This window comes from Cyphomyrmex costatus, unplaced genomic scaffold (genome assembly GCF_001594065.2).
Source record: "Cyphomyrmex costatus isolate MS0001 unplaced genomic scaffold, Ccosl1.0 scaffold275, whole genome shotgun sequence".
NCBI classification, from domain to species: domain Eukaryota; kingdom Metazoa; phylum Arthropoda; class Insecta; order Hymenoptera; family Formicidae; genus Cyphomyrmex; species Cyphomyrmex costatus.
In genome coordinates this window covers 778044-805816 of record NW_017276855.1, presented here as the reverse complement: position 1 = coordinate 805816, position 27773 = coordinate 778044, and the positions used below count along the sequence as shown (strand labels likewise).

The 27773-nt window shown below is 34.0% G+C and overlaps 1 protein-coding gene across 1 annotated transcript; it reads right to left on the bottom strand.

Moving 5' to 3' along the window:
- Positions 1 to 1466: 1466 nt before the first annotated feature.
- Schip1 (Schwannomin interacting protein 1) lies at positions 1467 to 27742 on the bottom strand. Its single transcript, XM_018541095.1, has 17 exons — positions 27669 to 27742; positions 27247 to 27500; positions 26992 to 27103; positions 25143 to 25760; positions 19709 to 19780; positions 18224 to 18516; positions 16437 to 16532; positions 14576 to 14919; positions 13703 to 13903; positions 12379 to 12549; positions 11267 to 11798; positions 10026 to 10127; positions 5329 to 5474; positions 4742 to 4853; positions 4274 to 4638; positions 3534 to 3745; positions 1467 to 3255 (listed from the first exon to the last, which is right to left on the bottom strand). The coding sequence occupies exons 2-17, from the start codon at positions 27449 to 27451 to the stop codon at positions 3099 to 3101; spliced, it is 3738 nt and encodes a 1245-aa protein (XP_018396597.1). The 5' UTR covers positions 27452 to 27500; positions 27669 to 27742; the 3' UTR covers positions 1467 to 3098.
- Between the last annotated feature and the right edge of the window lie 31 nt (positions 27743 to 27773).

The window sequence follows — 27773 nt, the reverse complement described above, 5'->3', positions numbered from 1 at the left end:
TTTAAAAGAGTCAATGATCAGACTTGAATTAAACAATAGAAGAAATCAAAGAAACAAAGAGAGAGAAATAAGTTGCAAGGTTGTTAGTTTTATTTATTACAGCATTTTTTGATTAATTAAAAAAGCCTTTTTATTCAGATTATAATTAGATTTAAAAAAAATCTCTATTTGTATTTAAGTAGAATTAAATTAAGAATTGAGAGTTCCTAAATGGAAATAGTTAACTACATCTTGTCGGTGTAAGTGACTTCAAGAACTCAGCGAGACGTCCCTCAAATGGTGCTCCTCCCTGTCCTATTCATCCTTTCGGTTTGACGAAGCAGTGAAAATGAACGAGAAGCTGCCGAAAGCTTCTCATCGCGGTGGTAATTGAAAATAAAAGTACGAGGGAAAGAAAAGGAAAGGTGCATATTGAAATCGAAAAGAAACACCATCCGATATACTGCCTCGTGCCTTCTTCATTGTTTCGATCTTTCATGAAGCGGAACTAGAGGAAAATTGACAATGAGAAGGAGAGAAAGTGTGAAAATGAGAATGAAAATGTGAGTGAATGTGTATGCATGAGAGAGAGAGAGAGAGAGAGAGAGAAAGGGAGGAAGAACTTGTTACAGCATATTTTATTATTGTTTAGTTATTTACAATCTGTATATTATTAATATTACGATTAAAAGTATTTTGTAGATAATATGTGGCTCTTTGATGGTACTTTTATGACTGACTGCGCAACCTTCAGTTCAATTTGTTGTGATGATCATGTTTTAAAGCAATTTTCTCTATTTTTTAAATATTATTTCAATTATACTACGATCGGTGGCTTAAAAGCGGTCTTTATTCTCGATTAACCATGGACGAGTAGAATTCGTTTCACAGAATTAATCGAAAGTCCTAGGTCTTGAGAAAATATCTCCAACAGTTAAGAACTGTAAACTCGTTATCATCTTTCTTTATTTTCAATGAAACTGTTTCTCATTTTAATTAAATAATTTCGATATTTTTGAAAAAGATATTGGCAAGCTGGATATACTCAATCTAATCTCATTTGTGAAAACAGTTTTTGAAAGACATCTTGTTTTTCCCAAAACACACGCATGGATTATAAAATTCTAATGTAACTGCTGATAAATGATATATAATACAATGCTAAAATATGTGAAAGAGTTAAATAAGCAAAATTTAAGTAATCTATCTTTGTAAATTTACTTAGAAATCGATCAAAGATCTAAAGATAAAAATTATTTTTAGAGCATTAAATAGAAATTTTTATGCATGTGAATTAGTGTATGAATGTTTATATCCCATTTAAAACATATTTCTCAAGTAAATTATTTGTATTAACTAAAAGTAAATTGAGGATCTAAGACGATTGTGTATGTGTACCAACGTTACTCTGACTTTAAGCGAAGCTTATAAATCTCACTTTCTTTTTTTAAAACCGATGGAGAAACAGAAAGGAAAAAATTTTAAGCTTTGCTTAAAATTAAAGTAACGTTGGTACAATCGGGCTTAGAAGAAACGAAGCTAATTGCAGCTTAAATTCGTTATAATTTATTTCGTCTACATTTGAAAATCCTGCGTGTGAATGAGATTATTGTGTGAGACCAGCATGCAAAAATAACACGATGCAAGAATCGAATAATCCATATCAATGAAAATTTTGATTTCAAATTACAAGTCGTCTTCGTATTTAATCGTCATTGCATATACGAATTAACTTTTTAACGCTGTGCTCGATCAAATCTCTATCCAATTATGCTTTCGTAGCTGCTCTATGTATGGACTAATCGCTTTTTGCATACTAGATGCATACTAGATCACCTATTTGGATATGTAACGCGGTTTTCGTTCTCCACGGTCGTTGCATTCTCTTCACCTCCACATTAACATTTATATTCTACTTTCCCGTGCGCGCGCAATGTGTTATTTAAAGAAAGTATATTGACTTTCTTTGTTGTTCGCGACAGTTAAAAACTTATATAATATTTATGTATTATCGGTTATCGTATTACCAATATCTTGTGCAGTCAAGCCCGATAGGATGATGAATTTATACGTGAAGTATTTATTTAAGCAACTGACGGCTTCTATTGGCGGATCTAGAGATCTACCGAAGCAAGGATCATACACATTCGAATATTTATGGAATTGTTAAATTTATAAATTTACGGTTTTATAAGTTACAGAAATTTGTGTGTGTTGTTCAGAATACTCTATACGCAATTAAATTAATCACGACTTTACGAAATATTCAACATCACATCAACGCACACGTGAACGACTTATACATTGGACGACCGGAACGAAGCGCTCATTAAGCACCACGTGAAATCTCGATACGGCAATAATTTGATATAAATCTTCGTTATATGTACAATACAACAGAGAAGGGATTCGTTCTCGCTATTGATACGCTATTATTTAAAGGCGAATACTCGATAAACACATGCATGCATGTCACGGGTCGCGGGACATAATCTGACATATGAGCTTAGGGGGCCGAGTGAATATAGACGAGGAGAAAGAGAGAGATGGAGAATCTCAAACGGTGGGATACGAACGAAGAATCGTTGCTTCCTTCGCTTATGCAGTACGCACATTATACGTAAATTTCTATTTCCACGTGCTTAACGATAATTAACGAAGCTGTAAAAATTGGAAATTCAGGGAAAGGTATCTGCTGCTCTCTCCCTTCATCAGGGTGAAAACGATTCCACACCGTTATCAAAGCTGATTGTTATATTTTTCAAAGTTTTCGAGCACGCACACCACGGCTTTTCTAACGCAATCATTTTTTTTTTCTTCCAAGCAAAGTTTTCTCGTGTCACCTTTCGTGAAAAAGAGATTTTTCATCCTGCTTCTCCCGAAGAAGCTTTCTTCAATTTTTTTTTCTCTAACGAAAATTCCATTATCGAAGAAAGTTTCTTCATTTCCTCTCTTTTACCTTCTTTGCCGAAATAAGTTCTTTTTCTTTTGCTTTTCTCAAAGGAAAAATTTCTCAAATTCTTTTCTTTCTTCGCTTTTTCACGTCTCTAAAGCTCGTGGTGCCCCTCTTCGCTCGGAGTTTAATTTCTAACGAGACTGCACAGTCTCGTAGCGAAGGATTATTTTCTTACGAGGGCAACCAGACCGCGATTCAAATGCGTTAATTTCGGTTTCATCGACAGCTTCGTCGGAGCTGGAGAGGATTGCTGATGGTTCCGGTTTGCCGCCTGTTGCATATTTTGATGTTTCTTCTTCAACGATTCCTGTTTGGCACCTCTGCATAACAAAATTGTATTTAATATCCTTTTTTTTTTCCAATTGCTATATTTTTTATGTTAATGTCAAAATTTATAATCAAAATTTCGTTAATAAAAAATGCTTTTTACAAATACAGAAGTTATAATAAGTTTTGCATCTTTGTTAAGTTTGTAAATAAATTTTGTGAAAACCGACGAAAACAATTAACTAAAAAAATAAATAAATAAAATTTTACATATTGTTTTTATGAAAGAAATGGTATAACATCTTTATAGACTATTATTTTTAGGACTCACAAATATCGAGTGAGATCTTCCACGTCAACGAGCATTGAATCTTGCTCCATATGCAAATCGTCTCTCCTCAAAAGACCTTCGACGAGCGCCTCGTTTAATGCGGCAATCCTCGCGTGCAAATCATTCGCTACTACCTGCAGCTGCGCGACATTTAACTCCGTGAGAAGTACACGGGACAACCTGCGTCTGTCCTCCCCCAGCTGTACACCGACCTAAAAAAATATGCAACATTCAAGGATTTACTAAATAAGAATGAAAACAGATTTCAGAAAGGAATCTCATACGGCGTATTAAGATTATATTACAGATTCTACAGACTATTGTACTATATAGGCTCAATTACTCATAAAATAAAATACTTGTAGAATTTCATAAAAGTAGGTACATTAGGCATTAAAACTTTTTTTTTATTTATTAGTCTAAAGAGTCATAGATGTGTTAATATATGTAATTAATGAATTGAAAAACTACAGCGTCATATTTATTATGTATAATACATAGGTATCTTGTTTAGCTATCTATACATATTTAAACTCTTTATATGAATTTATTTATTAAAAATCCGCGGAAATGTGCCATATATTAATCTTCTTTTAATAATCGTGATTAATTTATAGAAGTACTTATAATATATATGCTGTGTTAGCTTCTTTTATTCAAAATTTTTCTATGCTATAAAATAAAAAATGAAGTTTACATGACCTAAAGTATTGTTAATCTATAAATTAAATTCTACTAACTTTTTCTAAACTGCATCGCACCATCTCAGTGATGGGACTCTGTTTCAACCTCTGTCTCTCCACTTCCATTTGCATGTGTGCCATTTCTTTAGCCTGTGCTAGGGCCATTCGCGCTTCGGTTTGCAGTCTGGCTTGTCGCGCAAAGAAGTCTGCCTCATCGATCGGCGGTGTGGAGTTCGCACCCATATCGAGTCTTAGAGATGGTAGACTCAACATCTGTGGTCTTGTTGGTATTTTCTGTTTCCCGTCAAATTGCTTTGAGCCAAGGGATGTAGGCGTGGATCCGGGAGACGTGTCATTCTCTGAACCCGGGGATTCTGTGTCCGATGATGTCTCATTCATGAAGCAGATCTGAAGGTTCATTCCTGTAAGGCAAATACATTTGCAATTTACTTATCGTTTGGTTTAATTGTTATTCAATTATTATTATATGATAATCTGATGGAGAAAATTTAGGTCTATACGGACCACTCTGAAGGCGCGACTGGAGACTCGGTTTTCGTCCACGTTCGGCACGCAAGTCTTCGGCGTCAGGCCCCATCGCGAGTCTTCTTCTGATTTCTTCACGATCATTTCGTCGCTGCACAATGAATAAATAATATACATTAGTATAAGTTTTACATTTTGCATGTGGATGTTGATCATAAAACGCGATAAACACATGTAATGACAATTGATGGATATTATAGCGCAATTTGAGAGTCCAAAGACGCAAGTATATAATATATTAAAATGTTCTGTACACTTAGTCATGGTTAAAAATTTTTGTATAATCTTTAGAAAACATGTAGTGTTCTCCAGGTAATAATTTAATTATTACGTGGATTAAAAAATTAAAATTGAAAAGGAGGAAGCATTTAAAAATTCAATAAGACGTTCAAACTAATTTACTTTTATGTTATAATTAGTACATTAGAATATCATACAATTACGAGTAACAATAATGTCATGAATTTATGATTATTTTTGATGCCGAATATACATGTCACTACTCGAATCTTGTTAGAGCTTTTACGTATGTTTTCCTCTCGCACGTTTGCCGAATGAATTCACACCTGCAGATCGTCATCGAGTTCGCCTCGTATAATTCTGTCGAATCGCGTAATTAAATCTTCCCTGTCGTAATCAGACCTTTCCAAATGCTCTCCCTTCGTTTCTTTCTCCTCGGTCTCCATGACCTGTTCCGAAGGTTTATCCACTTCTGTAGTAGCTTCTTCTTCATCTTGGTGCCACTTTTATATATTATATATAAATTAATGCTGTTTACTTTCATGAAATATATGTAATACGCGCGACGACATACTTTGTTCTCTTGCGAAGGGTGATAGACTTCCACAGATTCGAAATTATTGAATCAAATATATGTTATATCAATAATCGAAAATGGTATTTTCTAAGTACACTTAACATCTAAAAATTATATGAAGTGCTACAAAAATAATTCAATATAGTTTTTTAAATTACAAAAAAATCTCGTGCTTGAATTGTAAATTATTTGATAAAGCCCTGTAGAATAAGGTATAATTGCAATCGCAGCAGAAAAATTTGCTTGCTAAAATCTGTTTGTTCATTAATAGCGCGCTTCCGTGACCTACTTTCGCCTGCGTCGGTCCGGAACCGTACCGAATCGTGCGGTTCGACGACCTTCCTGTTAGATTAGAATGACAACACGAGCAGGAATCTGGAATTATTAAGACTCGATTCCATCAATACAAGATTAACTTCAATCTCGCTTCAATTTACTTTTTATCTTTTTCTAATTCTGGGAGTTAAAAAAAGGTATAATATAATTTATTTATTATAGTCGAGCCTTTTCTTAATATTATTAATTTAAAAAAAAGATAAACTACATTGAATTATTCTAAAAATTATACTAAGTAATATGATGAATCTTATTGGTGAAACAGGCCCCTAAAGTTTGACACATTCCAACATCCGTCCCTGACATTTAGTTAGACATAATATTCCGGTCATTCCCTGCACGTGTATTGGTCGCACACAGATGGACATACGCACGAGATCAATTGAGAAATATTATGACTCGTTATGAATTTGCAATTGAATTCTGATATATTTCTTTGTATATTAAAGTAATTGACGTGACTTGTCAGATTTTGAATAGTAATATTTTAAATCATATCATATATCTGACTCATTAAAATGTTTAAAAACCATGCTGATTTTGATGACTTCGTTTTTTAGTATTGAAATTAAATATGCTATGATAATTATTCGCCGCTTCAATAAAAATGAAAAAGAACACGATAACTAATAAAATAATGACTAATAATCGAAATAATTTCTTCTTTTTAATTTTTATAAAAATTTTTCTTGGATTAAGAATTTTACCATTTTCGATTATCATAGTATTTTTCCCCAAAATTATCAACAGAATTTCTTTCTTTTGACTCAATACTTCATTCACATTAAAGATATTGCAACGAAAAATAAAAATACATGACTACATATATTATATTCATCGACTAAAAATTAAAATAAAGATGTAACTTGTCAGATGTAACTGTCTTTCTTAAACATTATAGAAAAGATTCATGCGCTTAGAAAAGAAACTTGGCTAGCAATCAAAGTCGTCGGTCTGTCACTTGGAAGTGGAAAATATGAAATGTGTCTTGAACGTCATACAGTCTATAATTTCCCAAGTCACAGAACAGATTTAATTGCTCCAATTTTAACACGTCATTTATCAACTCAAACATTTATATTTTCTCGTGTGACTCTTGTCTAAGTTATATCCGACGTATGCTGTCGCCCTTCGTCCTTCGCATCCCTTACACAATCCAAGTCGTCGTCGTAAGTAAATGTGTAAAGATCAGCGACAAATCTTGAGTCCTTTTTGTAATGTTTGCGCGATTTGTTGCTGCTGCCCATGATCGCGCACTCCCGTTGTACACCTCTCTATCCCGGTAAACTAATTAGTTTCTTTTCTTGCAATATATATCTATATCTATCAGAAACTCGTCTTGAGTTTCTCCAAGTTCTTTACACCGCTCCTCCTCTTCCGCTGACTTTGCGACTCGCTTTCTCTCTTATAATGCTACCGTGAACAGAACTATGATCTAGAAAGGGAATCACTGATCGGACTTGATTGGTCTAAGGTTGCAGAAATGCAACTAACCCCGAGGAGGAGTCACGAGACTTGCACGCGTGCGAGACGAAGACGGCACAAGACTGCACGAGACTACATTACTGCAAAACGAGTCGAGCGATCCGAGATCTGTCGTTAAGGTTTGCTGATCGCGAAGGAGGCGTTCAATAGCGATGATGGTGGTGGTAGTGGCGGCAACAGCGGTCGTGGAAGTGGCTCTGTCTACTGGAGCCTAACATTTAGGAAGGCTTCTCACGGGGATTCTCGGTGAAAGTGCTCGACGAGAATGTGTTGGCTTGTATGCGAGTCAGCTACGTTTCCGAGTTCACAATTCACTTTGGAAAATGGGTAAAGAGAATTACATCCGATGCTGTCTTCAGCGGACGCCTACAATAGTTTTCAGAATGAATGGCTTGACGTGATGAGACACATTCCCGCAGTTTCGTTCCATTCGGAGTCGCTCTCAGGAGTAACACTTTTAATAGATACAATAAGAAAGTTGATATATATTTGTGTATGTATGTGTGTCATATCGATTTTACACAATGCATTTTGTGCTATCCGCTGTACGTATACATTATGTACATGTTATATAGAGTACTGCTTGCAATTAAGTACACTTGAATAATTTAATAAAACAAACTGAACACTATGCATAAAAAATATACACTTTTCAAAACGTTTGAAAAACATAGTGTAACTTTTATAGTAAAAATATGCAAATTGTAATTATCAAAAAAATCAAAATTGCTTTTTCATCGAGTGTAATTAAAAAATATAATTTTAAATAATATAATATAAGGTCCAATAAGTATAAAACAATAGGAATAATAATAAGGGCAATGAGCCAAATACTGAACGCAAGAAAAGTTTTTCAAATTAAGTATAATATAAAATTTAAAATTTAATACAGACGTTTCGACTCCGATCGGGTCATCTTCAGTGTAACAAACATAAATAAATTATAAAATTTCGGTGTCGCTAATCAATAAATAATGTCAGGAAATTATTCGCATCTTGAAATTGTAGTCAATCATCTAAAAGTTAATCCAATAACAGTAAATTCAATCTTGTTAAAAATTGTGTAATAAATAATGTCAATAATGTAAAATTCCATAATGTAAAAAATGTAATGTCGTCAATGATAAAATGTTATAACAATTCAGATTTAATCCAATTTACAGCTTATCGACTTCTTATGTTAAATGTCAAGAAAGAGATAATTTTAAATCTCATTTATGCACTGATATTAAGTTAGATTAACAGATTTTGAAAAGAAACATGTGCAAATACATTTCTAAGATTTTATACTCTAAAAGATTTTAATCGATTTAGATTGCCTTCATATTCTTATATATATTCCCTTTCGCATAGAAGCAACGTGAATATTATGCAACTATGATGTACTACTTCGCCATATATATAGTAATCAGATGCACGAAATAGAAAGTTATACGTTCAATTTATTATCACATAATTATATTATCAACTGGAAAGAGAATAATTTGCCGCACGCAAAGCAAAATGGATAACTTTGACTTATTGATGCGCTATGCAAGCTTTGGCTCTCTCGTCAGTCGCATCGTTGTAACAAAAGATCGTTAAATCATCTTCGGGGTCGTGCGTTTCGGTTGACCAGTCATGCGTAACTTTTGCCCTGTGCGCAATTCAACATTTCGAACACGATGCTGTACCTCGGTCAATAGATGGACAAGATCCAAAATCTATCATCTGTCAAAAACGACGAAGCGCGATAGAAACGATCTTGCACGATGTTTTCTGCGTTGATAATTAAAAAATTAACACATTCGAATACACCGACGATTTTTATAAACTTATACTTAATTCATCGTTCGATGTGCTCCGTTATTGGAAATCGTCGAGTGTCAAGGTTTATCATATCGCGCGATATGAATTATCGCGCCTCTCGATGCTAAAAATAATCTCTTTCCCATTTCTTAACAGCTGTTCTTAATTAATAATTATTTTAAAGTTTCTTCTATCAGAATTCTGATAGATTAAAAAGAAAATTCCAAATCTGAAGCCGATCGACTCGCTCCTTTGGAAATCTTATTACAATTGTTCCATAGAACCTATTATACGTATACACATGCGTTCGCCCACTTGCTGCATAAAATGCCTCCGCAAAATATATTCAATGCAAACGTGAAACCTTAGACAGAATTGACGCTCCACTGGGTGTTTGTCAAACATATTGTGATAACTAAATGAGATTCGATTGGAATACATCAAGTAGAATACGTGTGTGTGAATGAACGGAAGACTTTCATTGACCCGAGAGCCTGAATAAGCTTAAATTAAGAACTTATCCCTATCTGATATAAGAAAGGAAATATTGGAAATCAATAGAACTGCATTACATATTAAAGAATGAAACTAGTTAAATAAGCACAAACTTTTTGCGATGTTATCTAAAAATGTATAAAATGTAACATAAAAGGAAAACGAGCAATTTGAACTATATAGAATATTTTAAAGAGAAAGAAAGAAGAGAATAGTATAACTGTTCGATATATTAAATTCAATAAAGTTGCTATAATAATAATCTAAGTCCGCAATCTCCTACAATATTCAAATGTCTAAAAAGTTAATTACTGAATGACGTGTGAAAAGAATGTTGATTACTTACTCGACGTTCCTCCTCACGTGCAGCTCTAAGATGTGACTCGATCGCATCCAGGTCGATTTTCGGCATCGCTGTCTCGATGTTATAAACGTCGAAACCACCTTTAACAGTACGCGAATGGCAAACGTGAGCAGCTTTATTCTATGTTGACGATGTGGTGGAGGTATACCGAACAACCGAATGAAAACCAGTGAGTGGCGAATCGATCGCGTATGTGTAAGTAATCTCGAGTGATTAGTCCAAAATTAAAATTTATCTTATTCGGCCATACTTTGCGAAGATTAATCAATAACTTTATATATAGATACATTATAGATATATCCCGTTATATATGTTTCTCAAGTTCGTTGTAAATCTGAATCTGATATCAATTTTTCAATGAGAAATTATAATTATTTCATTATTCTGGAAGATTTAAATATAAAAATTGTCAAGACAATCTTATCGTTCTATTCCGTCATTCATTAATAGATAATTAATTAATATTAATTATCTATTTATATATTAATTATATAATAAGCTTATTTTGAGAAATTTGATCAAGTATTACAATACAGAAAACTATAAACTTAAGACATCTTAAAAAAATATTAAAAAAGAATAATTATTTAAAAATAGCATTTTCAAGGCCATGTATGTAATTATTGCACTTGTAATAGTTACTGATATTGGGTCGCAAATGTGGCAATCACCACTGAGAGATAATGCAAAAACAATTATTTTTTCAATTACTGAAAAATGAGCCAGTTAATTATTACCTCCAGTAGAACGTGAGTGTCATAAAATGTATTGCACATATTTATTGAAAAGAGTTACATGTTTTGCACTAAAAGTGTAAAAGATATACGGACAATAGCAATTATTTGTGCAAGAAAAAGAATGTATTGGTAACATAAATCTAAGACAGAAGAAATCAATTCTGAAAAAATTATTTTAATACAAGAATTACAAGATATTAAAAAATCGAGAAGATAATAAACGATTAATAATTGAAAACCAATTGTAGCAGAACATTGAATGATTATGAGATAAATAACATTAATATTGTAGAGAGAAAGATATACAATATTACTAAAACTATAAGATAAATAATAAAATTTATTATTGTAGATATGTTACTGAAACGATATGGAAGAGAATAAAATATGGAAAAACATGAAATGCAAAATTAAAACAGTGAATGAATTAAAACTATGAATAGAATAAATAAAAAATAAAAAAAACGTGTGGAGATATCTACCAGATCCATTATCGATGTCAACCCTGCGCTTGTCGAGACGCCTCTGAGAATTAGAGTTTCGCGATTGTTGCTGCTGTTGTTGCTGCCGGCGCTTTGCCTGGTTCTTAACCATCTTTTCCTTCTTCCGGGCATCCGCGCTGGATATATCTGGAAGTTGGCGATCCAGCAGCTTGTTGGTGTCCATACGATCCTTGACGATCGAGGTGGACCGCGGTTGACGCATACTTTCGATCGACTCCATCGCGACCACGTCCGGTACCGGCTGGGCGTATTTCTCAAGATCGACGCCGATGTCACGGCCGATACTTGACAACAAATCAATTTCCTCCAGTTTCGTATAGGTCGGCCGCTCCTCGGCAAAGCCCTCGGAGTAGTCACTGTTACTCTCCGATTCGTCGTCGTCGACCGAATCACCCGTCGACGTTGACGTCGTCGTCACCGGCTGACGGTTGCCTATTTTGGAGCGATCTGAATGAGGCAACTCCTTTGCCTCACGTATTAGGTCGATGTGCTCCACTGCGATATCCTCCGTCTGCGCCCACACCAAAATCATTTGTGTTTAATCGACCGTGCAGGAGAACCGTCGCGAGTCAGACAGGCGCGAAGCCCAATGACAGGAAGTAGGATTAGTCGGGATAGTAATTGTCATGCAAATCAATTGCATAATAACGTTAAAAAAGTCTCAGACAGAAAAGCCGCGGAAATTGTGTATTCTATGATAATTAGGTTTAATTATGGACGAACAACGCAGCAAGCTTTAAGAATTAATGAAATTCAAAGCGAATTCAACTTGGATCAAGGATAAATACAAGATTGTTAAATGTTAAAACACTTAAAACTAATTATTATTAACAATTAAAAATACTATAATTATAATAGAAAGAATAAGACGTATAAATACATACAATGAATAAAATCAAAATAAATTAAATATCTATTTTAAATATTATTTAAAGTCACACTTGAATTAGTAATCTTTATCTATTGGGTTTTCCAATAAAGATTCACAGTTGTTATTAGATATATATTACAAAAACCATCGCGTTGGGATGTTTTATCTCCTAATTAATTCTAAACTAATTATAGTTGCAGAAAATCACCTTTGAGCTCACCTCGCCGATCTCGCTAGTCTTTCCAGAATCCAGGATCTCCTCGATTTCCGGAAACTGCAGGCTTTCATTCACGCTAGTGGTCAACTCCACTAGCTCGACTTCGACGGGTACTTCCCTCTCACGTTTATCTTCAAAAGTCACTTGCGACAATTCGGGTGCACGCTCATCCACCTGCACAGTAAACAGTAGTTGAAAAATTTAAATGTTTGGCCAAAATATAAATCTCTGTAAAAATAAATTTTGCTACTCTAAACTCTCTCTAGAAAACTAATCATTTATAAATTATTTAACTAAAAACTTTATACATAACAATATTTAATGTAAAAATATGCATTGTTTATATAAAAAGATTTACTTTTATATACAACTTTACTATATTATTATCTATTTAAATATATAAAGAATTATTGATTTATTTACCACAAAATTATGTAAAAAAATTAATGAAAAAATTAATTTTGCAAATATTACGTTAATATTATTTGTTGATACATTAATATTATATTAATATTATTTCAGTCATTTTCACATTTGGAAAAAAAAGTTCAATATTATTTAAAAACCGTAAATTTTTTCTTAAACTTGTTCATTTGTTGTTACTACTATTATTTTTTCCCGTAAATCTATAATTATCAATTTATGGACTTCAATTTTATATGAAATATGAAGAATATTTTCGAGACTATCTTATCTAAGTAAGCTAGCAGAGGAATGATATCGAATTGCAACATATTTAATTTGGATTGAAATACATCAGAATCGAAAAATTAGTAATATTCTTAAAATTTTTGGGAGTTGCACCACATACAGGACAAGTTTGATTAGAATTTGTATTAGTTGTATAATTAAAATTTTTTTCGGCTATCAATGTTAAAAATAAATATGGTTGAACAATCAAAAGTTTATCATAAAAAAATATTGATGCCAATAATATTAATATTAATGCTCAACAAAACGTCTATTTTAGCATCAAGTCTAGCTTTTTCTTTTAGAACGTACGGTTTCTTTAATGAACTCTAGTTTTAAAGGATGTGTGTGAATATGTGTGGAATCAAATGGATTGTAGGCTCCTATTATTCCTTAAAATTATTTCGTCACTTACTAATCTTTAAAAAATAATTGTGATCATACAAATAAACTCGTACAAATGCGATCAATGTTAATCATTCAATATCAAATATTTTGAACGTTGATTTTACTGATAAATGATAATAAGACGATGTATAACAATAATTTGAAAAATTTGATAATAGGACATTATACATAATATTGTATTCATACATTTATCTAAAATAAAACTAAAAAAAATTTTTAATTTTCAAACCACTGTAATCTGGTTGGCTAGACTCTCCTCCTGTTCGTCTAAAAGCGTCAGGTGAGTTTCTGCCTCGACGATGCCGTTTACGACCTCCTCCGGCTCCGGCGAAAACGCCTTCTCCTCGGATTTAGAGACCTCCACGCTCTTGACGTAGTTGATGCACTTTTCCGAAGGCGGCACCACCGCCTCATACAGAGAAGTCACAGTCTGGAACATGAGAGAGAGACGAGAGTAGCATGATGATGTCACGAAATCGAGAGTATGCTCGTAGAAGGGTGCTTGATTATTTTTACGCGTTGATAACTCGCGACGACTATCGTCTGGTTTTGCTAGTGACAGGTTTATTTTAACTTAGAACGAATTTGCACGATCGTCATAATATGATGTATGCAAACAAATTAGTCTAATCTTTCTGCTGACAACAAATGTCAATGCAGATTTAAACGGTCTCTCTCTCTCTCTCTCTCTTTAGAGAAAGAGAAAGAGGGAGATAAATTCGTCAATAATCTTTCTGTTAAAACGTTTAAAAATTGAAAATCTTGAATATTCAAAGAAAGCAGAAAAATCAAAGAAATCATTAACAGATATACCATATATGCATTAAATAAATTGTTTTAAGTGTTAATTTAATTACATCAGGTACTAAGATCTTCGGAATTTTTGTCTTGAAAGAAAAAAGAATCTTCGAATGGAGAATCTTAATATGAAATAAACTTTTCGCATGAATATAATATAACGTGATACATATCAAATATTTATGTCACTCGTATATCTATAATACAAACATATATATCTGAATTTTTAATATTCTCTATCACATTTTTGCGATATATTTTTGCGATGTTACGGTCAGTCTATTCAATTAATAACGAGTATTACCTGTATATTAAATTTGGGTTTCTCGTAGAAGATCTTGCGATCGTTGCGCTGGCCGCAGAGATGATTGATACTGTCGTTGATATTGTTATTGTACTCGTTGTCGTTTTCTGGCAACGGAGCTACCTCATCGTGATGATGAAGTGGCGGGTAATCGGAACAACTGTCGTGTTCGTCCTCAGTCAGGTCTGTGTCCGACAGTAGGGAAGGTGCCAAGTGCTGGAAGCCGGGATAGTTGGGATTGACGATGCCGCGGCAGCCTGCCGGCAGATTCCCTTCCTCAGACCAATCAGACCACTCGGATGGCGTCAACTCGTGCGACGAGTTCTCGTGCGGAGAGTTACGCCCTGCAACATTTCGCAGTTACGCTCATTTTCAGCATCAACCGAATAATTGGACGTCGTGTGTAGCTCGTGACTCATCGTCATCATCGCGCCGCGTCGGTCGGCTCGTGTGCGCTTGTAGGTCGATTGTCTTTCACAGTCCACCCGCAATACTTTGCGCATTCTTTACAATTTTTAGAGTAAATTGTCACTCCGAAGAGTGAAATCTCACTCTTAACTCTGTAACACGTAGCTCGAGAGAAATTCCGAAAACACACATATCACGGATACAGCAAAATTAACTCGCTGTAATTTTGATAGGCTGTAACATCAGGGTTCAGATTAATATTTTTAGACTGTTTTTTATTTTATTTAAAAGCTCTGAGATTTATAAGAATGTATCTGTTTCCGGAGCGAACAAAATTTTAGTTAGGTCTTGAAGACCCATGTGTAAGTCCTAGAGCTAAAGATTGTACTCTTTTTCAAGACTGGTTCAATTTTCACTTTTTAGAGTAAGATTCCACTTCAAAGAATTTAGAAAGCACACATCAATGAGAATGAATTCCTCATATTAGGTTTCAATAATTCTTTCTCTTCAAGAATTCTTGGCACTTGATCATTATTGAACAGATCAGTGGTGTCATGATCAATCATTGGTTTCTGAGCTTTAATTTCATACACGGTTACTCGTGTAAAGACTTGTATGGCTGCGTAAACTCTTTCTATAAACGTCCTTTATATGGATCTTTGGTTTAGTGGGACAGATTAACATGATAGATTATTATCAGCTGCTACGTGGCTTCAAATTATTGTGGTATATTATAATATTAACTCCTATATATAGATTACTAATTTTAGAAATTTTACATTTCATGAATAATTTCATTTTTGGCTCCTGCGCTGATAATTTTTTAATTTAAATTACAATTGCAGATTGAAAATAATATCGTATTAATAAATAGTATCGTAAATCGTTGGAAGTTAATATTATTGTGAAAGTGTACCATATTTTGTCTACAATACGCGACCGCGAATGACTTTGGTTAAACTAAAAAATCTCGAGCTTGCACTTTACGGATAATGGTTAATGTCAAGGATGTAAAACGCGTTATTAATGGCAGCCACTAGAAAATATCGAAGTTCGCCACACGTGTCTATCGCGCTTCTACGACAAAACCTTCAACCGCCATTGTTTTCCAATAAAATCTCGAACATCATTGTAGCGTATAGCAATTGAAAGAAGCGTCACTAAAAAGTAGGCCAATCAATTAATTGCGCTTGATACAAGCGGAGATCTGCGAAATTAATAGAGCTAATAATTCAGATATTATCCATTTTTATCGCCTAGATACATCCTTTAAAAATTGATATGTAATATATCAATACAAAACTATATATATATGTTTTCTTCAATCTCTCTGGAATTACTTTACTTATAAATTTTTGTTATGGGTTACGCGTGATTTAATGGCATGAAGAAGTTCTTATACTATTCTATTGTACGATTCTACATGGGTTGATTCAGAGACGATGGAGCTCACCTTCGTAACCGGTGAGACTTTCGATGGAGCTGCTACTTTGTATCCTCAGCCCGGTTAGATTGTTGTTTACGTTGGCGGATTGCTCTTCAATCGTGCCTAATAATACAAGTCTCTTACTTATAAATCATTTGCTTTTACCTTTTCTCTAAATCATTTTATATTCTATTAATTTTCTTTCTCTCTGAATTTATATGTTTTACATTTCCCTGATGCGAAATCGCACATGATATATTAAATCGGCCACATTATATTAATAACTTCAATTATATAATTATATTAATAATGTCAATTATATAAATAATTTCACACGCGAATAAAAATAACTGGCACAATATAAATAGCAAATATTGAAATGTGAGATAATTAATAATGACATCCATTGTATATACACAAAATGTTCCGTAAAAACGACGCTTAAAAAAAAATACCTGAGATCATTTAGAAAAAAAATTCTAATATCAAAATGTCAAGCTATAACAATTTTTGAATATAATAAATGTCAATAATTAAAAATATGAACAACTTTATCTTCGTAAACATAATCTTTATATTATACTAACAAGACGCAACGATTAGTTTTTACTTTTAGCACTTTACGTTTTAATTTAAACGCGACAAATTTATGGGGGGTGCGATTCGCGCTAACTTTAAATATTTATAATTTAAGTATTGTTATGCCTCGACATTTTTGTATTAGAATTTTCGTCTCAAAGTTATCTCCCCTTAAGCGTAGTTATTATTTCAACAATCTTTACAGGATATCCTATATACATATCTGTAATATGTTTATTGTGTGTGTGTGTGTGTGTATATATACATAAAATCTGCGAATCAAAATGCTATAATAAAAAAGTTTTCAAAAAATTAAGAAAAAGAATTATACAATAAAAATAAGAATACATCCAATTTATATGAATCACATCACATATGTATTGTATGTGAAGATATGAAAATAATTATATATAAATTTTTAAATATCATATATTCATGTTAATCAGATTATACGCCGCATATTATCGGCTTTATAACACAATTATTTAACCGAATTAATCATTTTCATACATTGATTTCTAATCGTCGATTTGATACTACTAGCACATTTAAAATCCTTTAAAGAACTTATTGTGAAGAATATTTATCTCAGAATTCAAACTAGCGACTAAATTAAAAGTTATCTGTACATTTTTATTTTAAGTAATAGAGGAGATGTTTATGAAATAATAAGAGTTTAAATATGGCCATAATTATGGACTACGTTTACGCGCAGACTATATTCAAACACTGAAGTGCACGTTTATATTTAATACCACCGCACGCGCGATTCATGGACAGGTGGCCATCTAACCGTAATTATCTAATCCGTAATTAGTTATATATTTAAGCGCTTATACATATTTCAAGAACTCCTGCTTGAAATAAAAATGTACACTTTTTTTATTTAACTTTTTGAAAACTCTATTCTGCTATGGTATTTTAATTCGGCAATTTCGGGACACCTTGTATATATATATGTGTGTGTATATGTGTGTGAGATTTATATGTATATTATACATATTATTATCATTATTTAAAAAAATAATTTAAAATAACTTAATTATTAAAATTCTGTAAAAGAATAAATCATTACACATTTTCTAAAACGCAGAAGGAGCATCTAAAGATGGTTCTTTTAAATCGATACAAGTTTGTAATATGCGCACACTGGGCACACACACCCACACACAGCACACACAGAGAGGCAAGCAGATTATAAGTGAGTGACAAACGCAATTTAACAGGACACTCACCTTCATAATCGGCGAGGCTTTCGACAGAGCTGTTCCTCCGTATCCTCGGCTCGGTGAGATTATTGTTGACGTTGGCGGGCTGCTGCGTTGACGGGTTGCTCTGCTGCACGTTGTCGCGCGCGATCGCTAGAGAGGACCACGTGGTGGTGTCCTCGGCCAGCCGGAAATCCGCCGACTCGTCGTTCGGATAATCCGGCCCAGGACTGGCGACCGGCTCCTGCGCTGCGTTCTCGTTGCGATCGCCGATCTCGTCGGCCCCGGCGCTCCGGCTCGGGCTGTGCCTGCGGAGCTGGCTGCGAGCGAGACCGAGAAATGAGTCCAGGTGGATCGATACTAGCGTTGCCGTTAGGTATACCACTCGGGCCCGCCGATGCCGAGGCGGCATAGGCGGCAGCACGCCTACGGCCGCCACGGAGACGGATCAGACGTTTATATTTAGCGTAACTTATAACTAGGAAATAATCAGGCGACTTGGTCAGGCAAAGATTACAACGATTGACATTTGCAGCCGTGACTCCGCGCAACCCCGCGTGCAGCGGCCGTTACGTATACTTTATGACGTATATTTATTTAGTTCTTCGATGCTCCTAATTATTTACAATATTACAAAATGTGTATGAGGAAATATAATATTACATTTCTTTGAGGAAGCGTAACTAAGCTCCCTTTGATTTGGGATATTACTATATATAATTCGAATTGATACAACAGAATTCAGCAATCATTTAGTTGTGGATTTTAAGATAATTTATCTTTAATTTAAAAAATCCAATTTAAATCATTCGTAACAAAAGTACTTTTAACACTCAAAGTAATTAAGTGATTAATTGGCTAGTGTATTATTATTATTATATATTATTTAAATTTATATAAGGACAAGGGTTATATTTTTTGCAATTTTTCAAAGAAATGTATTAATTCTAACATGTAATTCAAGACTCTTACAGATTTGAAACATTAACGGAACACATCAACTAATAAATTATATAAGACTATAATTTCTACAATTTACAGTCAGAAAAAGAGTCGAATAATTTTTTTATATCTTCAGGGTGGAAAAAGATTATATTTTCAATCTGATTTATATATTACATTTATACTCTACATTAAAAGAATAATAAACATATAAATAATTTTTAAACAACTAAAATATTTAAGATAGAAAGGCGTGCACGAAGTTGTAATAACATTATAAAAAATGTAAACACGTTATAAAATAACATTGATAAAAATTAATAAAAATGGCTGTTAACAGCCAGCATGAAAATTCGGCATTTGAAAAACAATTATGTAATACGAAGAACAAAGTAGCAGCTTTCCGCGAACTGTGACATTCACATTTCCGCGTCCGTTTCAGCGCCTCGATTAAGGGATGATTATTATTATCTACGCACGTGATCGCGCCGGCCCGACCGGCCGGGCCGTCAATTAACCCTCTATTACGAGCGCCGTCGATTTCATCATCTCGTTGTCGAGATAACTTACTTGTTGTTCAGTCCACCGGGATGCAATGACACCGAGACCGACTCCCTGAGCCGCATATCGATTGATCCTCGTCTGAAAAAGAACGCGTACGGTAAGTTTAATTCCTCCATCCTCCGAGATAGATAGATGGACAATGAGAGAAAAAAAAAAAAGGGGGGGGTTGAATCTTCGCGCGCGCACTTCACTGGCTACCCTTCTCTCGAGTAACAGAGAGAAGGAGAGAGAGAGATAGCGCTCGCGAAGGCGAGATATTCTCTGCGACGAGAACTCCCGAGAGATTGCCCCAATCGGGACAAGTAGCCACGGAGAACAAGCGGAACCGCGAATCGATTGTGCGACACACGCTCAAACTCTCTCTCCGTCCGGCATTCAACAAGGCTTAGACCGAGAGAAATAGGGAATGGGACTCACCGTCCGCCATGTTGACGTCGTGCGCAAGGGTGCTTGCGTTCAGCCCCGCGGTTTATCGACTCGCGACCGACCCCCTCGTTTTTCCCCCTCCCCTCCCCCGCCCCCGCCCTCGCCCTCTCGACCACCCTCTATTTTGTTCGAGCCAGCCCTCTCTTCGTTCTCAGGAATGGTTCGCATGTTCGAGCACCCTGAGACTTCGCGCGTCCTGTATCTCTTCTCTCCAGCATCACCATACATTTGGATTTTATGAAGGTGACTTGGAGTAAACTTTGATTAACTGTCTAGCAAACAAGCTTATTTATTGCCATTTTGACGTTATATTGACGCTTCTAACATCAAAATGACATATAAAAGTGACGAGAATAATGTCAGCTTGTTTATTGGGTAAATCGGCGTTAAAAACTGATAAGTTTACATTTATACTTGATAAAGTATAACATTTGTATTATATCTTGTTAGTTAACACAAAATATTTGTTATTTAACGAACAGAAAGAAAAAAGGATTTAGAAATTTTGCTGCAAACGGTTCTGCCTGTTGAACTAATTGCCGATTAAGCTAATTGATATATTTACATATACACAATATATTTGAGGTACATTTGGGACATGAGCGTTTTTTTATGTCACAATGGATAATCTTTATGACACTAAATGTAAGAGTAGCAGAAGCGTCAACGCCCCTTTTATATTTTATTGTCTCAATTTTTGCCTTCTAGAAACTTAATTCATTTATGCTTTTGTTATTTTTTCCCTCACATTTAACTGCTCCACCTTTTATTATCGTCAGGGAAGAAGCATGTGCTTTTTGTATTCATTGTTCATGCTATTTTAATAACTTATCATTGTATTTTATATAATAGAATAGCGACATAGAAATACAATAAATATTCAAAATTTTATGTCTACGATTATTCACATTTAACATCCATATCATATACACCGATCTGTTTTTATTTTCTCTTTATGTATATGTACTTGAATATCACATAATTTTCATGTTATTTACTATTTATTCTAAATATATATTATAATTTTCAATTTACAATAAAGTGCATGTGTGATAAATTTCAGAAATCAAAATGGATTTCTATAAAAATTAATTCTTTGATTTCATAATGATATTTATATGAGCAAAAATTCAAATATATAAGAATTGCATTACTTATTTTTCATATTAATTAACTTTAATTATATGTTTATAGAACCAAATTTTTTTCTTTCTTGATTTTATAAAACTTTTTATAAAATGGTTTATATTAGATATTAAATTTATGAAATAATTTATGTACTATAGCAACATTTTGTTTTATTTTACAAAGAAGAAGATAATATACGATGTGCAAACTAGAAATTGTGGACCATTTGCTGGCTCCTAAAATTAAGACGGTACTACTGTCTACGATAGCGTCATCTTCATCTCGCACGTGTGTGACAACCTTTATATAGTCCCGTACCCTTAACCACCCTCATCTTACTTTTCAATCCCCCGAGTATTCTTTCGCAATGCGTTTCCCGTTTTTCTGCGGAATCGAAAAGTGTATTACAGACGACTTGCCAAGAGAATCTCGTTCTAAAAATTTTCATGTATTTTGCAGCGAACGTAAATAATTGCAATCTCTGAAATTCTCTCTCTTAAAAGTTTACTTCAAATTTTTCGAAAGATCTGCACATTGAGAGAAAAAATATCCTGCTACAAAAATTTTATTTAATACAAAATTATTTATTTGGTATATTAGCTTAGTTTTTTTTGCATAAAAATATTTTTTTCTCTAAATGTAGCAAAATATTTTAATTCTTGGCAGATTTAGAGAATTATATGGGATATATTAGTTCGTTCAAAAAATTTCTGTAGATTATACTACGTTTATAGAATTTTTTTATTTATTTTTCATGCGAAATTAATCCGTATGTATTTAAAATTTCCCGAAATCCGATTTACTGTAAATAAATAATTTACAGTAATTTATGAAGAAGAAATGACTAATTTATTTGAGAAATTTTATTTTGATTGTAATCGATACAGAATGTCCGGGGGGTTAGAGCTTTTATCAGTCTGAACTGATAATTTTGCTGACGGTGCCTTTTACTTGACGACGGCAGTCACGCGTCGATCGATCGATTCGCCACGCCGCGTCGCGTCGCGTCGCGTTGCACGGCGCCGTTTTTTCTGTCTGGACGAAAAAGCATCACCGGCGTGTACCACGAATTTTACACGTGCGGTGCCAAGTCCTCGTTCGAGATGCACCTTGCCGTCAGCCGCGTGCGTTGCCGCACTTGGCGCGTTCCGCTCCGAGGCCTCTCGGTGGTCGCACGAGGAATACATGCGCACGCGAGCGATAAAAGTATATGTATATTACTTTCGATCGACCGTTATTATACACGGCACTAACGAGTATTAAGACCAAAGAAAAAAATTTCGAATCGATCGGAAAAAATTGTAAGAGAAAAGTCTACAGATCAAATAAAACGAAAAAACAATTAGAGCGACGTAATGAGATCTTAACGATAAGAAAGAAGGGATTAGGTATTATCTTATGATAATCCTCTGCTAAATGTCATTAAATTGAATCGTTCTTTCATGCTTTTAAAATAACTATAATGATATTACTGCAATTAATACATTGTTTTAATTACACAACAGTTCCTACCAATTTATTCAAGCTAACTTGTTTATTATAATTTTACATAATAATTTATGTATTTATTATATGGTTACATTATTCGAGTGAGAATTACGGATCACATTGTATCGATTCGTTTCGTTATATCTCATAAGATGAATCATAGGATTACTCCTCAAAGAAGCTGGAAAGAGAGAAATTAAAAAAAATCCATATTCTTCCTCAATATCTACATCTTACGATATTGAAACTTAAAAAAGAATAATGATTTATTTATAGAAAAACGTTCTTCTTTTAAAGGACATGCGTAGTGAGCTTTACTCATATAAAAATATATTTTATGAAAATTACTTAAATTAATAAAAACATTCCGCAAACGGGAGAGACTTTTCGTGGACTCGCGATTTTCATCCCCCCGAGTTTTCGGAAAATAGCGGCGCAAAACACTTGATTAAGTGCTGTTGGTGGAATCGTACAGAATCGCGCATTCTCATAGGCATATCACTTGATTCACTTATACCTTTAAATCGGAAGGTCACTGACGGCTCTCCTCTCGCAAGATACAGGGAGTCTCTTCCCTGTTCGGTGTCCTCAAGCGTTGCTCAAAGGGAGTCTCGCATTCGCCGTCGCTGGCAAATGCACTAGATTCGTGGCACTCGGGAATGTGTCACGCGAGGATACGAATCGAGTTACTAAACGCTACGACTTAGCTCGTAAAAATACAAAAGGAAGCGCAACGACGAGTCTTGGTGCGCGACGCGAAGAGACTGTGAGGCCACGGTGTCGGCGTTCAATGTCCCTCTCTTTTTCTCTTTGTCTTTCTCTCTCCCTTTCCATTCGATAGTTAACTACTCTCTCATTTTAACTAACGTCTCCATTCCTCTCCCTCGTTCGTCGCGCACCAGTATCACCCTTCACGATGACGGAAGATAGACGCAGGCGCAAACCCCTCCTCACCGCGGGGGTTGCTGACTCGGTTTGTCCTCTTCTCTGCTTCGCGATGTGATTTCGTTATGAGAGACTTGCCAATTATCGATTCAGTAGTCGATCTTGATTTGGGACAACGGGAGTCGACGGCCGACACCTTGCTACATCTATCGTAATTTTATCTTTTACCATGTATGAATTAACAACGAGAGTACCAACAATGCAATGCAGTTTCATATTTAGATGACACAAATCCAGGATTTAATATAAATTGTATGTCGAGTTATCTTGCATTACTCAACTAGATTGCAGTATTCAGACTATAGAAATAATTATCCAAGTTGTTTAATTAACAACTGATAGTTAATTAGAAATGTTTGTACAATATATTCTTCAATAACAAGAGAAAATTCAAGCATAATAAGAAGTTTCAATATTTTAAATAATTCTCGAGTTTTTTTTAGCAACATTACAACAGTCTTACAATATTACGATATTTAACATAATTTTTCATTAAAAAAAAAATAATATATGTATTATATACAATACAAGAACAAAAGTATAGTAATGAACCATTTAATTTATTTTTCTCAATTTAAAACTGTACAATTTATTGTTATTATATAAAAGGAACATTACCAAATTGTAATTATGTGTAATAAATGTGTAATTTATGAGTTACTTTAATCCTAGTATTATTTCATTAGTTATTGTATTCTACTTTCTTATTTACGTCTATTACCACCACCAGCCAGTATGGTCAAAACTCGTACGAAGATGTTCAATGTATCCAAATAAATCGAGATTGCACTGCAAAAAGAAAAACATTAATCCTATATTGAGACAATTCTCAAGTATAATAAAAGAAATTATTTTGTAATAATGTATTCATATTTCACTTCATTTAAGTATTCCAAATATTCTAAAAGTTTTAAGAGGTGATTTCTCGCACTAAATTAAGAAAATTTCATATATGTTTAAAAAGGGAGAGATTCAACAACATAACTCAAATTAAAGGAAAATTTCGTTTTTTATAAAAATTTTGAGAACTACTTCAGTTATTTTGACCCTTTTGTACTTTTTAAACATGCACAAGTTTCATCAAAAAATAAGTAAATAATCCAAATAGTTTTCAAAATAAAAAGAAAAAATTTTTCCTCCAACTTTAACAGCCTGTATCTTTAAAAATAAACTGTTTCGGACATATGGTTATACGAAGTTCTCGTCTTAATCTAGTATGAAGAATCATTTCTTAAATTTTTTTTAAATACCTAACTATTACTTTATATATATATATAAAATTATATAATTAAAAAAGCTTTGTTTTAAAAAAATTAAAATTGTAAAAAAATTCATTATTCAAAAACATAAATTTTCTTGCAACACATTAACATTTTTCTATGAGATAGGAAAAGTCAACTCTTTACTTAACAATAATCTTTCCTGTTCAGGATTATTCTTTCCGATTACTTACTTATTTATTGGATCGTATGGCCTATCATTAACGTTGTACATTGGATAAGTTTCTGCTTGTTTGATGATTTTCTGAGTATCATAGAGCAGGAATCCAGAAAATAGCAAGAGACCGCCATAAAGAGCTACAGAATACAGTCCGGATCCAAGGACAGTCGTAGGTGGAAGGAACATAGAACCGAGCGAGCTGGCAAATACTACGCCTAAACCAATAGCAAGCGGACCGCCCATTGCCAGAAATTTATCGCTGGGCGCGCAAACGGCAATCGCTGATAAACCACCGACAATTCCAGCGGTATACCAAGCAGCTCGGATAACCAACGGTCCACCCAAAAGAGTCAATGGTGCTACAACGGCGCCCAAGATTCCAGTATGTACTAGCCAAGCTATATGTTTGCTATTAAATCCTTCCTTGTACGGAAGTCCTTGTACGATCATGCCGCTGCCAATCATTGCAGCCAATGTTACACCTATAGCAACCCATCCCTGACGCATTACCATGTTCATTACAGCAGGAGAACGCAGGCACATAGCCGCAGACGCTGCGCTGGCCGCAATAGACGCACCAAAGTACGTGTAAGTGGACTTCACTCTGTCTTTAACGTATTGAGGCCATAAGCTGTATAAAAAAAAATAATCCTAAGTTTTATTTTGTCTTGCCAAGTTGAATTAGACATTTTTTATACAAATGAACTGTATATGTACTGTTTTCATATTGACTAAAATGATAAATTTAAAGCTAAATAATAAAATTTTTTGCATATACATTTGGAAATTGTATCAAGACGATTAAGAAATTTTATAGAAAATTCACTTGTATTACACTAAATTATAATGTACTAAAATATTATATCAAACATGAAATTAGTTAAATGTAAAAGCATATAAATATTTATAATAAAATACCCAAAAATGATATTGTCATGTTATTTAATAGAATATGTATATGTAATAAAATCGCCCTCCTACTTTATATAATGATTAAAGCTAGACCTTTGATACTTAAATAATTTAACGTAAATTTATATGTATATATATATATATATATGTACATATAAAATTAATACAAAATTTTATCAAACTTAAAAATATAGTTAGACTAGTGAAATAATATCACAATTAAACTTTTGATACTCAAGAGGCATCTATTAAATAATTAAAGAACTTATCTTAATATGGTGGAAATCTATAAATAAATGTATTTATCTCAAAACTTCGGCCTGGAGTCGAACCCAGATCTCTAGTGTAAATTAGCAGTTCAAAATAACTACAAATAAAGTATATATGTATGCATATATATATATATATACACATACATACTATATATATAGTATATATAAATTCACATTAAATTATTTAAGCTTAAGCTTCAATCATTAAGGTCTATTGATGGTCTCACATATACGGTCTAATAAGATTCTTATTGACAACATATATGCATTATTTCATTATCAAAGTTGATTAAATTATGCCGTTTCATTTAGATACTTTATACAAAGCAGCCTTTAAAGTCTATTCTACAATTGCATAATCATAGTTGTAAATGGTTATAGTGAGAATCGACCAATCACTGTCGAATATGAAGAGAATATTGTAGAATGGGCTTAATGTGTATTAATCCAGTGTAGTGACTAATACAGGTGACTAATATATTCACTATTAAGAGTTTCCTATAATAAATCATTATCTAAACTTTAAATCTTAAGCTACAAGAAATTAACCAATCATAATCAGTTATTCTTCTCACATTCGACTGTGATTGGTCAATTCTTACGTCTTATGATTTAAGACTTAAAACCTAGTTCATAGATCATCGTAAAAAGTCTTTTAGAGAAAAACAAGTTGCTTACTGGGCATGATCTATGGCACCCGTTTGTGAAGAAAGACCTAATCCATAATAACAAAGACCACCTAATCCCATCAGTGCTCCTCCAGCCACTGCTGCTTTTCCAACATTAAACGCTGCAAAACAACAATAGACATTGATCTGAAAACAAAACTACACAAATGTAGCTCTAAGGAGCTAATACATTCTCAATGATTTCTTTCAAATTTTGTCTATATATGACAATGTCATAAAAATCTAATGAAAATATTTATCTTACCCGTTTCGCCAGCTGGGGCCGTTGCTTGCTCCACCACAGTGGTCCTCCTCCTCGCAGTTCTCGTATAAGAACTACGTCCATCGCTGACGAATAACCTCGCGATCTGACCCTTGGAAAATTGCGGGGTCGTCGGGACGACCGGAGTTCGGACAAGCGATGCCAAACCTGGCGAGATCCCAGTCCGACAGATCCTCGCCGCCAACATCCTGTCCCTTTAATCCTCGCTTCTTCGCGGTTTCTTGACCCTGACGGTTCTGTAGAGACAAAACGGACGCACGTTATACATCCACATGTACCGTACTCACGCTGTCATTATTGACGTTGAATCCCCATTTACATGGAAATGTTTTCACAATGAAATTTTGAAGGTTCAACGGGATCGCTTTGCTATAAAGGAAATAATTTCGTCGTAATTTACTCACATGACGCAATAATGATGCGATTGTTTCACGACGCACGCTAGATCAAAGCAGCCGAACGGCGCATGCGAGAGTCACGGAATGTAGGTACGAAACTCACGAAACGAA